We start from the raw sequence: 15,831 nt of genomic DNA on the forward strand, positions 1-15,831 counted from the left end.
TTCTATACAATTTATCTATAAGCGAAAAAATTTTTCAATGATCCCCTTCTCAAATCTCTGTAAAAATCACAAGAGAAGAATCTCCTTCTTCAGCCAAGTATGATTGGAATTCTATTGGATTTTCCCACAGTAACATGGAACTCAATAAAAATAATGGCGTTCCAGGTGTGACAACGATAGTGTTCAAGAATAGCTACAACATGCCAGCTCTAGTGTGATAGATGGAAGCTTGAATAAACCATTTTGATGTGGACAGATCAACAACAGAACAGTTGACAGAATCAAAGAATGGCAAAATTGTACAAGCTGTGATGCATTCGAGAAGCGGTTCTGTTGACAAATCTGGCAGGTCACCTGGCGGTCACCCTTTTTTTGTTCAGAGCGAGCGCTGCCAATTCACTTTGCGAAACAATTACATATTGCTCTCCCTTTAATAATGACCAAATAAGGAGCGTCTTCCGACTGCCCCTCTTCCTAATTATCCACTCGACCTGGACACCGATCGAATATGGCCGACCAACCGGCTACTTATCTCCACGTTGCTCTCGTTTGTTCGCCAAAATCAGAATCACGCGCAACTCACATTCTCACATTACCACTCATCCAGTTAAAACACATTGCACAATTTATGCTTCACAACAGCGTTACATTCTTTCAATTACATACTTCCTGGATAGACATCATCACTGTGTTTAACACACTACACTTCAAATATTTGTCATAAATCATCAATTTCAAAAATACTTGTTTTAGAACTACCATGAGGATATGGAACTATTACCGCTCTCAGGCTGGTTCACGCCTTGAGAGTCTTATTCTCGTGAATATTTTGCCAAATAATCTTTAATATTCAAATGGATAATTTTGTCATCCTTGTAGACTTCTTTTCCAACTAGGAACTAGGACTGGACCCAAAAGTGATTATTTGTTAAATAATTACCTCTTCATTTCATTTTTTAGAAGCATTCACATGATTCCTACAGTCGTGGATGATTGAAATTGATTATTAGTGGATTTTGATAAAACCAGATATTTGAAATTGTTTTTTCGAGTTTACTAAAATATTAGTTCAACCTGAAATCCGAGCATCCGGTTAACTTCTGTATTTCCAACTAAAGCCCCGCGCACACACATCGATTTTTGTTCGTACGATATTTTGCTGTCCATATAAATTCGATTAGACTGAACAGATGATGTTTGTCAATTCCGTTTAATCTGATAGAATTCATAACGACGGCAAAGTATAGTACGAACAAAAATCGATGTGTGTGTGCGGGGCTTAAGTAGTGGCATGGACGTACTATTCTACAGATGCAAGATTAGTGCTATTCTATGGTAGTAGTCTACATAATATAAAACTCAAAGTTTAATCAGCAACATTTATTATTACATTAATTGACAATGATTGAATAATTCCCCACTACATTATTTTTGTAAAAGGCCAAGAGGCTAATTATAATTATCGACGATTTCCAATGAAAGTTAGGGTTATTTAGATTAACTAAATTACGGATTTATTGGTTAAATTAATATTTCGCATAATCAATGGTTAGGCTACTTATCTAATTTGATTGTTCTAAACATTCTTTCTCAAGTTTCCGTCTTCAATAAAATATTTCAAGTATACGAAACCTGATACTTCAAATCTTGAAACTATGATTCAAAACCTAATCTTATATGTGCCAATGAAGTCGAAACCCCATTAATAACGATTCCAGTTTAACGATAATATGATAATTGGCTAATTGAAGCAGGAGAAATATTGGAGCATTCCGTCAAAGCAGTTGGATTGGAGTGATTTGAATAAAGCAGAGGTGGGTGGTTGATGCAGTTGTGGGCGCTGGCTTGTAAGTATCTTTAATTATTGAACTGGAACGCATTCTGAGCCTTTTAAAGCGTTGTTAAGTTACTTTTGCAGGTCTCGTCGATGATTTATTGGCGCTTGTTTCTCGTTAATCGAATGAATATTTAGAAAGCTGAAACAATTTCTAATAATCGGGACGTATTTTCAGTGGGCCTTCAATAATTACACAAATGAACTGCGTGTAAAGTTATTATTAAGACACCGATTCCTATATTTATTGATTTATAAGTCGACGGCCCACTCCGCCGCTCACCCAGTATACAGCACCTTCTGACGAGCAAATTAATTCACCCAGCTAACTGAGCTCTGTTTCTCTCTCATTCAATCTCAGCTCACTCTCTCCCTCCTATCTCTTTTTGATTAGCATATGAGTGTAATAAGACTGTTGAGAGTTTACAAGTAGTAGTCATTGACGAAGCCGGCCGATATAATACCGAGTAGTACACATAATTCATGGTTATTTACATGTCAGCCACAAAATGATATGTTTCCACAAAGTTGCGAAATTCAGTTACAAAATCGTTTGCTCTGAATTCTTGGTCGGCGTGTTTCAATATTCATCACCTGCTCAACTTCATTCTTAGAGCTTTCTAAATGGCGTGCTAAATGCCTGTTCGATCATCTTCTTAATGGTGATAATGCCGAGAAGTGATATAAGAGATCGGCAACTTGTTGGCGAAATGTGCCATTCAGAGGAGAGGTTTGGTTGGTCGGTTGCCTTTGCAAAGCATACGAGCATTCGCAAGTATAATACGAGTGACTCACGACTCCATCAAGTGGTGTTCAACTGCGTGGCTACAGTTAAGGCCTGTAGCACCTTATAAGCAGGCTTCAAACTATTCTGATAATACTGTTAATGTGTTAATGTAGATAATGTTAATATTCTAATAATACTGTTATGTGATTTGACAAATTATAACTTGACTTGTATAATGCTGCTATGAGACTGATCAAATTATTTCTTGAATAAACTATTTTGTATTTATTATATTTAAACAAATATATCTTTGTCGGTTCGAATTTCAATGAAACGAATTTGTTTTACACAATATTATTCAGCTTTCAAGAAACTAGGCTAGGTCTATATCCAGATGGTGCCTTCAACTTGGAAATTATCGGACGTCAACAAAATTTACTGTACTAGTACCTCAAAACCCGTAATATATAAGGTTGAAGCAGGAAATAATTATAGTCGGCACATTCTCAGAGGGACAATAAGAGAAATCTGAAGCATCATGATAATGATGGATAGGCGGATAGGCCTACTAGTTGGACATTCACAAGTCGAATGATTCAATTTAATATGTGTTTTTTTTTTCATTTCAATGAGATATTTCATTTTTTGCGGAAATTATAGGGAAGCAATTTATAAAAAAAAGAGTTGAGAGTAACTTTTATCAAAAACTATTGGAATTATGGGTTTTCAAGCTACGAAAATCGTACATACTGCAAATTGTTTGTACAAATATTGTAGTCTCCATTAAACTTTGCTATTCATAGCTATATAGTGAAAATTCGTATGAAGACGTCACTATCCAATGATGATGTAATAAAATTATACTGTTCTTCTTGATGAATCTATAATCGGCTGCATTCAATTCATAATTGTATCCTAACATTTGATAATCAGACTGAGGATGAGCAAAAAAGAGCAACCTGGGGAAGGTTCTCATCACATGAAACAAACACATTGGTAAAATACTGTAATTATAAAATAGTCCCAAAAAATATACATATTTCTTAAAACGCAATTAGTCAAAAGTACCTATGTGCAGGGCCTGGGTTGAATCAAATAATATATTACTCCTGCAGAAATTTATCCACAGAATAGTATGGCCTTTCAAGCAACAGCCTCTTTAACAATCCTCTGAATTGTTTGCCAAATGTCTCTAAAATCCTGAGGGAGCTCATTATATATTTTTTGGCCCAAATATTGTGGAGATTTTCCAAGCATGGCGGTTCTATGGGCAGCAACTGATTGGGAGACTGAGTGCCTCGTATTGTAACTGTTGTGGGTGAAGTCTGGTAGGTTTTTGTGAGTGTATGCACAGATCTCCAAGATATACAGTGTCGGCAATCACTGTATATTGCTATTTAAGGAAAATTTCTTGACAGGGATATCTGGGGGGCTTACCATAAATATTCTTAATGCCTTTTTCTGAGATCTAAATAATTTTATGAAGAATTTAGATCTTCCCCATAGGGTCATGCCATACTTAAGGAAAGGAAAAAGATAACCGTAATATACCACCATCAGGGCTCTGAAGTTCAATATCTTTTTGAACACTCGCAGAGACAAAAGCCGAGTTTAACCTTGGAGCACATTTTTTGAGTGTGTACTGACCAGTCCAATTTACTATCTGGTGTTACTCCTAGAAGATCAACATCAACACTCTGCTAGGGTACTCTCAAATCGACCAACTCATTAAAGTTTCTGGCTGCATTGTACCTCGATAACAGATGTATAATGGAGCCATAAACTCCTTTAAATAAACGACCGTGAAGATTGATCACGAGTAATCTTAATGATAACAATTTTTGAATGAAAACATCCAAGATAAAATCAATATAATTCATAAACTCAATGTGAAAGATACAAGACTGACTGCTTGGAAAAATTCTGTTGCTTTGTGCTCTTATTGAGAATTTAAGAAGTGAAAAGGGATTTTAATGGAATAAATCAAGTGGCAACTCTCATACAGCTCTCTTCTTTATGAGCATTTTCTTTGTTCTTTTCCAAACAAAATGACGATGCCTTTTGTACAGTGTTGTATTTAATGGCAAATAAATATTCTTATTCTTATTCTTACGGGTAGCGGTTAGAAAATATTTGCGCTGTGCGTCACCTTATGGTTCGGAACTGCTATATTCTATTCATCATGTACGGCAAGGTATTGTAATCATGGCATTGCCCTGTGTTCTTAATCAAATTTGGAAAGTACAATAATATCAAGAATATGATTCTTGCTATTGTACAATTCACAAGTTGCTATCACACGTATAGACGTACTTGTGGAAGAGATTCCAAGCACTGTGATACTGAACTGCATTGATCGAATTGAAAATGAAAACTTATATGAAATCTTTTCAGATCAGATTTACAATTCAGCGTAAATTTTAGTGAATGTCTACTCCATTCACAATGAACTAAATGCTATGATAATCTCGTTAGTAAATTTCACGTTCTAATAACAATTTCACTTTTCTGTAACAATAATTATTGTTAGTCTATTTTCAAGGGATGTTCGAACGACAGAAAGCTATGACTCAGCAGAACCTCCGACCCGTGAGCAGATTTCATGCCCCCCCTTGTGAGTTGAGCCTCTAAAATGATGGGAACAACAAAGTTTGAACCTAAATGCGGGAATTCCAATTGACAAATAAATGCAATCTTCTCATTATAAAATATTTCTCTCTTCATGCTTTTCAATCATTATGATCATATTCGCTACTCATTTGAATTATTATTCATAAGCTTATAAATAGGAAAATTCTCATCTGCATAATTGTTTTCCACCTACGAATTTAAGAAACGTAGCAATAAAATCACTATTGAGTTATTAATCAAATAATTCCATACAAATGGGGATACTTCTTTTCTGCCTCACCTTGGTGACTCCCCTTTTCTCCAAAATTTTGGAATGTGTCCCTTGAGGAAAGAAGGTTAGAGACCCCTGTTCTATAGCGTTGAGTGCAGTGCTAACTAACTATTGAGTGTGCAGTTCCTCCTAACTATTGGCGCAGTTTCATATCAGAGGTCGGACGACTCTGAACTACTTCTTCGTTGAACTCAAACTCGCGTGATACTGCTACGAGCGTGACTGAACATCATCACGATTACCTCCTGGATTCTTCTACTTTATCCGCGAATCATCATCAGTAACCCAAGAGTTCATTGATTGTCCATGTAAATATTTGATCGCGTGATCGGAGAGAGCGCTATCATTAAAGTGAAGCTTACTTGTATGAGTGAACTTACCTTGTTCAAGAAGGCCCTTCGGAATGTGTCGCGGGTGTAGCGGGGCTCGGCATCCAGGATGACAGCGCACTCCCTGAGCAGCGTCAGGCGAAGTCGGTCACGGATCACCTCCTCTTCCATGGTCGACATCCGCGGGGGCGGATTGTGGGGTGGCTTTAGGGCGGGGGCGGGCCGCACATCGTTCACAGACTCTTCTTTTTCTTTCTCTTCTTCTTTCTCCTTTCCCCTTTCTTTCTCAATAGCCACCACATCAATAGCGCCGCCTCCACAAGCGCCTTCCTCTTCACTGAGGGTGTACTTGGCGTGTGGCGTGGGGTTGGGTTCGGCCGACCACGTGGTCGAAATTTCCCGCAAGAGGCCGAGTGACTTGCGGCGTTCCTCGAGATCGCCTGCTGGGGGCGGCGCCTTTGGTACCGGGGGCGGTACTTCGTCGACTGGTTCCATCATGGTCGTCTCACGCTGTCATTACACAAAAGCACCACTCAAAAGTATTCCACCACTTGTCTACGAGTCACAATAATCCCTTCTTGCTGCACCAAATCGTCACAGGCGTATTTTTTTAAACCAAATGATGTTACTTATTCAATTTTATAAGAAATATGCTCAGTTTCCAAATCCTTCAACTGAAGTGCGTATGGTTGTAAAGACAATGATGATAAACGCGTATATTTCTCAAACAATCTCACGTATTTCTATAATGAAATACAGAATAAAATAATATTCTGTATATTCACTCTCTTTTCACAGTTCCGCGATATTCAAAAGTCACTGAAACTATCAACAGTCACTAGAACAATCAATTACTCAGGAAAGGTGAGAGGTAGTAAAGGAAGAAAATGATGTGAAATATCAAAAATACTTTCGATGATATCCAGCGGAAGTATTTATCTCATCCTCGAGCCACAATCCTTATCTACATGAACTGAATTTCAAATACTATATTTGGATTTATTGGTAATGCTAGATTTATAATCTATTAACCGCATTGAGACCAAAAATATTTGTCATGTTCCGAGTTTGATTTAAGATGGCTATCTTGTCTTAAGCAACAGAATACATTGGATAAGTTTCCTACAAATTTAAAATAAACCCAAAACCTAGGAGACTTAGGAGACCATATATTATTAGATGAAGTATTTTTTTTAGTAATATTGTTATCTAAATGTGTGGAGATTACTTTTCATTACATTAATAAACATGGTATAGACAAAACTTTTCTTAATTGGGCTAAGTAAACAAAAATTTACTGAAAATCATTATATTGATTTATTCTATTATTATGCAGTATTATTCTATTTTTAATCTTAAGAATGTTCGAACTGTCACTAGATCCTCACAATATCAGCAGTCGATTTCAATTATAATATAGTCATGTTTATCCTTGTGAACTATTTAATATGTTTGAAAAAATATAAGATAAAATATAAGTTGTTCACGCCAATGAATTATTATAATAACTAATATATTCTAATAAAAACGGAATGATAATAATTGTCTTCAGTAATTATTGTTATTATAGAGATTCACTGGCACCTTTCACTTTCACTGTGATGTAATAGTATTATACGTACTAGCCATAATATGTCACTTTCTAGTTTAGGCCTACTCATTTGATTGATTTACGAAAGGCAATACAATGTACGGGATACAACTCAGATTGACAGAATTGGGCTTACTGCCTATCTGCTTATATAATATAATCTAGTCTATCACATAGATTTTACATTTAATAACCCACATTTGAATATATGCTCATCATCCATGATTAAATACTGATCGACGTCTATTCATGAAATGATTTACGTCTTTTGACGAAAACAATTAGATTGAAATTATTTTAACATCGACGGATAATTGTAATGCGATCAATTTGATAGGATGGAATGATATTCACTGTATCAGAATCAGTATAAATGGAATAAATTAAAACCACATGCACATCCATTTAAATGAACGGAAATGGTGAGAACAGATTCCGTTGTCATTAAGGAAAAATGGATGTTCGCATCTGAACAGGTTGGCAGGAATCATGTCAGATGTCAACGAAATCTGTTATTTAAATGAAATTTCCGAGTCGCTTATGATAATAAGAGTTCGAAGGAACGGTTTTGTGAAATTTGGAAAGTCGTAAGTGAAAGTGAATTTTATAGTCTTAAACTCTCAGACGAGAATTCTTGAATGTGTCATCATTCATTATTTCCAATGATATTATTGATAGAGTTTGAAGGAAGGATTTCATTGAATAAACTAGATATTTAAGTATTTTCCACACTAAATGATAGGCGATCTGTTATTATTTCAATAACATTCCTGGATGAGTTTATAATTTTCAGACCCTATCGATGAATTTTTTTACGATTTGAATTTAGACTGAGAAGACGTATTATATATATCATGTACATGTATATGATCTTCTGAATAAATAAATTCTATCATCCACGTTCATGATTACAGAAGATTGCAAAGATTAGTCGAGAGGCACAATTATTTCGAGAGATTTCGATATGAAACGTAAAATATAATAATATTCTCCATGGGATTTGGTTTACTCATTCAGTTCGATCAAATTATAAAAAAGAACGGGTCTGGGGTGATTCCATAATAATACCACTCAAATTGAATCAAATTGAGTGAAATATTAGATAAATGGTGATTCAGCTTCATGGAATTATTATTTAAAAATAAGATCTTATCTTAATCAGGGTAAATAAAGGTCTTTGAATGATTCCACTTGTTATTAATATTAATTAATTGAAAAATTACTTTAATGTTTTCCCACTTTTTGGACTCATTAATTCCTCCAATAAAGATTAGAAACAACTCTATGGCCCGGTTGCACAACAGCCGGTTAAATTTTAACCGTGATTAATTTCACGAGAACCAATCAGAGAAGGCGTTTTTGAAAAGACAGCATCTCTGATTGGTTCTCGTGGAATTAATCACGGTTAAAATTTAACCGGCTGTTGTGCAACCGGCACTAGGACTTACATGGCCTACAATATCATTTATAGGTTTGTACTGACTAACGTACAAGGGCTTTGACATGTTCACAAGTCAATTGAAAGCTGGGAGTGCGAAGCATGAAAGAAAGGTCACCTTCAAAAAATCCTCATTAATCTATTCTATATTTACATTGACCGTTCTAAATGAGAATATCACTGATACTATAATAAAAAGTATCGACCCCAATATCAAATTTTATATGGTTTAATCTGATTCTTGAATGATCAACTTCTCTCGACTTCTTCCAGCGACTTTCCCAATAATTGAATGCAAGAAAACGGTGATTCAAATTCAGAGATGCGGATGGCAAAAGCCTCTACAAAAGTCATATCGATAATTTATAATCTCAAAGATTCCGTTGCTTAGAATAAATTATAATTTTTCCATTTCTTTCACTTCTATTCCCTTTCTTTTCCAAATTCTCTTCTTCCACACTCCATAGATTAGAAAAAATATTGTTTTGATATCCATTCAACAGTGGCCCGGTAATGTAGCACAACATTACTGCTGTACTTCATAAGGCTCAACAAAAACAAAATCTAAAATTCATAATCTCAAAATTTGAATGGAAAAACTATAAAATTGAATTGATTTTACCTCATTACTAATAAAGGAAAATATCGATTTGAGAAATAGATTAATGGAGATGTACGTAACTACAGACCCATTTAATTTGGTCACAGGCTAATTAATATGCAATTAATCCAATGATTAGATATCACACTATTATTAGACTCCTTCATTCCATTAATTTTTCACTTGTACAGTCGAGACAGCATCGCCTTCTGAAACAGTTGAATTTAACTGGAGGCGAATGCAGAGCTGACTACTGACAGCTGTCAGGACACACTTTTCAACTGTGCACTGGAAGCGCACGCCACTCAAAAATGCACACACCTATCCAGGCTCGAGGATGAGGATTTTTCAAGATAATCTATTATTAAAAAGACAAATCACGTTGAAGACGAGGAGGGTGGAGGATGAGAAGACCACGGAGGATAAGGAGGAAGTGCTGAGATTCGGACTCGAAGAACCGGCAAAGGGGCACTCACTCACCAGGCATAGAACCGCGCGCGCCAACGATAGGGTCACACTGATCCTGGCCGCTGTCTGCTCACTGCTCCTCCCCCCCCCCTCACACTCTCACACTCACCGATCACCGTCATTATTCCTGGCTGACTTTTCCCGCAGGCTAAAACCACCACATCCTCCTCCTACCACCAAACATCATCATGTACGCAAAGTTAAACATGCGTAAATCGCATGACTATCATCACTCTCGCTAACAACCGCACATCGCTGCAGTTAAACCCATTCAACAGTAGCCCGGTAATGTAGCACAACTGCTGTACTTCAGCTCAACTAAGGTGCTTGTAATTGTACTTAACAGTACAAGTTGCAGTTCACTCAACTCGAGGTAACATTGCAGATACTACAGGCTTTTCAGAGTATAACATTCTCTACAGATATTAAAATTGATGTTCCATATGAATAAGAAGTCTAAAATACAATAATCACGATGATTCTATATTTATATATTTCAAGAATTATATCTACTCTATATTCGAAGATTGAAGATGTTTAAAATAAACCTGATTAATGGAATTTTTATGTGAAAAATAGGGTTTATGTGGAAATAGGGTAGGAAGAATAAGGCTCAACTCACACTTATGCGACGAAAGTCGAGAAGAGTATAGAAGTCACTGCAGCATGTGCTTTCAAATGGTGACACTCAGACCAGTCGATTCTAGTCTCCGCGACCTCGCGACTGTGAGACTTAGTCGAGCCTCGACTCGACATATTGGTCGAGCGTCGACTTGAGTTGCGTAGTACCGTGCATTTTTAATGAAAGTGAGGTTATGTTTGATGAAAGTGATGTTTTATCATTTTAGATAAGACAATAATAAGAATTAGATAAGACAATATATTCATAATAATATTATTATAAAAATTGTTACATGCTAAGTAGTGACGAATTGGATCTTATAAAAATGCTATTTTCAATAAAGTAAGGTTAGAAAATGGAGTAGCATGCAACTGGAGTAGTGACAATGAGCAGAAAAGTCGTAAGGTCGAGATACTGGAGTATCCTCGACTGGAGTCGAGGTAGTGTGAGTTGAGCATAAATGAATTTCAAAAGTTTAGCTGGCTATAACGCAATAGGTTATTCTCACACTCATATGAAAAAACTAGTGAAAATAATGTATATTCGATATTCTGGATAAGGCCCAATTCACACAGAAGTGGCGTGGCGCGAACTTGGCACGGACGTGGCGCTGGCGTTGTGTTGACTTTTTCAACTTAAATACAAACCTATTGTTCAATGCGAACAGAAGTGGGTGCGAAACGCCACCATATTATGTTAAGATAGGAGTGGCGTGAAAGTGACAAAATATCAGCGCTACGCAAGCACCTCGCCCCACTGCCACTGACCACAGTGCAAACACTCTTCACTCCCAAAAAATTATTCTTCATAGAATATTACGCATTGGGCATCAATAAATTATTATCGATCTTTTTTTTTTAAATGAAGTTATCTCAGCTATTCAAACATTCTTTAATTAACTATATGAATAGAAATAATTTCCTTCAGAATTCAACTAGAAGAATGTTACAAAAAGGTTGCAAAGCCAATGTGAGTGAGTTTGATTTTTTCAAGTAGCATTGAAGTTTTCAAAATTTATATTTTTTATCAAATCTGAATGCATTCATACTATATATTCACAGCAAAAGAATTTATACAACTCCTTTCTCCAAGATCCGACACTACTTATTGTTCACGTCTTGGACTCTCTATTAGCTGCCACTACCATTGAATTTCTTATCAGATTTGCGCTTGAGGAATTGCAGTTTATTGGAGAGTGTAATATAAGATTAGCTGAAGTTATTTGTGCATGGCTCATGGTCAAGATATTGGATACTTTAACATCGCTTTATTCAGGTTAATAAGATGACTATTGATAAAAACTGCAAATACAGTATCTCTTCTAATCTTGATTCCTAGATTTCTTCGTATTTGCTTTGGGCGATTGCATGATTAAAGTGGAATAAAGCACTTTTCCAAAAAGCAAGGCCGTTTACATTTTCGCTACGCTAACTGTTAACAGCTTGAGGCTATCAGAAAGGTGCAAACTGGATGAATGCAGGTGTAAAGTTTTGCTACGAGAACTATTCCAAATGCAAATTTTGAAATACGTTAGAAAGTAGCATACGCTAACCGAAGTCAAGTCTCAAGCACCTGAGGAGATTCCACTACACTAAGATCAGTATGAATATAGATAGCATCAAATTGGATTTCAACATTCCTTTATTTGTGAGAGGAAATTGGAAATGTGCAATACAAATAATACTTACGTGAGTTCAGTTAGGAAAGTCAAGCTGATTGAATAAATGTTGAGATCGTGTCAGTAATCGCTTTCAATTTATTTACTCTATTCGTCATTGAATATTCCAATCAAGCGATCCGTAGAATTGATAATGATGAAGGTTTACTTGGAGTAGGAGATAAGAGTAGGGTATTGATTAGCTACGATTCTTGATTTATTCTCAATACCTTTTTTTTGATTATTAGTTTTCGTGAGTTCATTGTTTATCGCGAAAAACATGCTAGGGTTCATACAGCTCTCTCCTAGTCTCTACAGTCATAATAATGTTTATTTCCATTAAGATGTATACAAAAGAACAAGAAACAATAGTATAAAATAATATTAATTACACTGTATTAATAGTTAAGTGATACAAAAGTCTATACATAGTTAATATACATTCTTCTATGTGATGGTAATAAATAATATGGATATAATATTAGAAATAATATTAGAATGGTGACCTTGATTTTTAAAACGGGATCAACCCAGTAATTCTTGGAACACTTCATAACTTTAAGAATTGAATGAAAAAGACCAAGAAATTGTCAAAAAACCACAGATTCATTGCTACTTAGAAAGACCGGTTTCGGTTATTACACCATTGTCAATCTCTGATAAACTAGAGTTTTCTAAGTATCAATAAATCTGTGGTTTTTTGACAATTCTTAATATTTTTCATTCAATATGAATAATTACCACAATATCAACTTCTCAACTACACAAGAAGGGAAAAACTTTAAGAATCTTGGAATTCCGGCACGAGCTTCATACATGTATCTCGAAGCAAAATATTTAGACTCTTAACCTCAGTTAGTTCAAATGCTTCACTTCATACTTATAAATAATTGTGACAACTTAAATCATAGGGATAGCAATCAATAAATCATTTTGTCCAATCGTTTATCAAGATCTGTATGTTTGAGAGATTGGGTCTATAAAAAATACAAAACAATATAACCAACCTCAGCTCATGTCTCGTCATCGAAAATCCCCACCGGGCAATAACTACATCTAAATCTGGTTAGAGCCATTTAAAAGAGGTGCCTGGGCCTTCTTCATGCCCTTGGCATCTTTAATTGGCTAGAAGAACTGTAAGGATGTATAAATGAAAAATATGTTATGCTCCAAAGGAAAGCTTTTTGTGATACATACAGTATTTGAATCAAGAAAAGTGTTGGATAGAAGATAGTGATGTATAAACTACTTTGTGATTCTACTATCAAACTATACGTACTTTTCCACCACCTTTTAACGTATTCTCCACCACCATCCAAGGCCCATACGCCCCACGTTCAGCTCCTGGTTTAAACCATTGAAATTAATGCAACCATACCTTCATGTAATCTTAGTTTAGCGTTAAACGTGGATGAAACTAAGGCTTATGACATACTCGGCAACAATGATGGTTTTACCACTGATTCTGGTGGTGAACTATTTAGAACACTCGACCAATATTGCCACCAAGCGGAGCAAACACCTGTATGCTCATAAATCATGAAGATTTTATATCTAACCAATCAAGTATCACGAATATTGTAGGGGTGAACTGACCGTTGGCGAATTTGGAAGCGTAGTGGGACATGGTCCCATTTGATTATATGACATCGCTTGGTGGCCGAGTGATAATTAATTGATGCCATCGCTTGGTGCCATAGGCATAAGATACGAAATTTATGCCAATACTCCAATTCATGAGGGACCAGCAATGAAATGCACATTGGCTGAAACACTAGTGTAGACGCATGAGATTCTTGAGCAAATAGCAATAAGCGCACACGTATAAGAAAGAGCCAAGAACTGAAGAAGTGACTGCTGGGCCATTAGTTGGCTGTAAATCTTCATCGGGCAAATTATCGGCACTTAAAACGAACGCTGGTCGGATGGGGTGCAACTGAGGGCGGCCATAAATCTCGAATAAAACACGAACAGCAAGTTAGTCGAAGAAACGCATAAGTGAATGGCTGATGCGTTCTTTATCTGTCTGCCGACGGGTCACGACCTTCGCTATCATATTTACAGCATCGATTATTATGCTGGCCGCTGCAGGCCGCTCAGATCTTATCAACAACTATAGCGGGCATTGTTTCAATGGCTCCACATCCCTTACACCGTTAAACTACCGACTTGTGCAGCATAAGCTCAGATACAGTTACAGCCAACGCTCTTATGGATTTAAATGCACTATAAACAGTATCCAACATCGCTAGGAAGCTTATCTAAAGAATTATTGTAGCGTATCACATATAAATGTTCTCAGCTCGAATGCGTGAACTAGTAATGGTAATAGACCTACGTCTTAACCAATCGAGTTACCTCTAAAGTGTTCACAATACATTATAGGGACTGTAGCTCTAAATAACAATAACAAGTTCTATTTATTGACAAATCTCTATCGATAGATCAGAAATGATTACTGTGAGTGGACACAGTGCAATTCAATTGTGTCTCCGTGCCCTGTGTGTAGATAATATTGTACGAGTTTTTTTAGTGTACGAGTATTGACATGGAAGTAGTTCGTTTCTTTTCCTTGAATCTTGAATTATCTAACTCGCAGCCAGAGTTGTTAAATAGAGTGATCGATTAATCTTACACAATTTGAAAAGAATCATCATGATACGTTTCGTCGACCCAGAAGTAGATTGAAGGTTTCCTTGATCTGGAAGTAGTAGGCTAATCTAGTTATCTAGTAAACTTAAATTTATATAAAGCTGACCTCAAATCTAAAATCTCAAGCAGTATGAATCAGAAAAAAAACTGTATTAATTAGAAAAGAGAGAGAAACAGAAAAAATCAACATTTTTAGATGAAAATCCGAAAACGTCCAAGAGATACATCACATTGTGGAAACGGGAATACAACTTCCACAGGATTCTCATGATATCTGAAGACTATAGTCTCCTCGTCAACAGCATTCAATTAATATAGGTTCTTTTGTTATCGATTTTATAACTTGAAAGATCTAGCATTGTAATATGTAATGGTTTCTATGTTTGTTCCATTGCAATGAATCGTATTTATTCGATTGAGAAGGTCTGTTCTCTAGACTCTGAAGTAGAGGATTATGTAAACATTTCCGTCATATCAAATTATATGAAATCAAAGAAACAGCTTAATAATCAACAAACTTCAACTACACTCCAATTAATGAGAAAATTCAGAGATTCTGTGGTAGATGTCATCAGCAAAGTGATTCAGTCTCAGCCCCTAGTTTGGAAATAGTCATGAACCCTGGAAAAGAAAGTTGGATTTTCACTCCTATCCCAAAGAACAAAATGGATATATTCCTGAACCCCTACCACCCCATTCTTTGCTCTCAGTCTCTTATATCAACTAGATTCAAACAGATAAGTTGAAAGGGACAAACATGAACTTGATTGCCTGACATAAAACAACACCCACTCTCACGAAATCATGTGAGCTTAGAGCACCAGTACGACATTGAATTGAATTGAATTCACTTCACTTCCAACACACTCTGACTGGACAGAAGTGCAATGAAAATTCAACATTATTTGACATTGTTCAGTGTAATGGACGATATGGGTGCTGGCAAATGATGAACGAAAACTCCTAACAATCAATTGTCATTCTACGAGACAGTTCGTTGTGGGCACATG

At 36.1% G+C, this 15,831-nt stretch overlaps 1 protein-coding gene across 8 annotated transcripts in view; it reads right to left on the reverse strand.

Moving 5' to 3' along the window:
- The window catches only part of LOC111043746 (NADPH oxidase 5), a 194,490-nt gene extending 184,534 nt beyond the window's left edge, over nt 1-9,956 (reverse strand). The window contains exons 1-3 of one of the 8 annotated variants that reach the window (XM_039421555.1): nt 9,744-9,935; nt 9,444-9,631; nt 5,844-6,630 (exon numbers count right to left, since the gene is read on the reverse strand). In XM_039421555.1, the coding sequence (XP_039277489.1) occupies nt 5,844-6,290 (447 nt within the window). In that variant the 5' untranslated portion in view covers nt 6,291-6,630; nt 9,444-9,631; nt 9,744-9,935. Of the gene's footprint in view, nt 1-5,843; nt 6,631-9,443; nt 9,632-9,743 lie in introns of those variants that run through there. The other 7 variants (XM_022328790.2, XM_022328797.2, XM_039421560.1 and 4 more) reach the window with 7 other exon arrangements.
- Nucleotides 9,957-15,831: the final 5,875 nt, after the last annotated feature.

This window comes from Nilaparvata lugens, chromosome 2, assembly GCF_014356525.2.
Source record: "Nilaparvata lugens isolate BPH chromosome 2, ASM1435652v1, whole genome shotgun sequence".
In the NCBI taxonomy this organism is placed as follows: domain Eukaryota; kingdom Metazoa; phylum Arthropoda; class Insecta; order Hemiptera; family Delphacidae; genus Nilaparvata; species Nilaparvata lugens.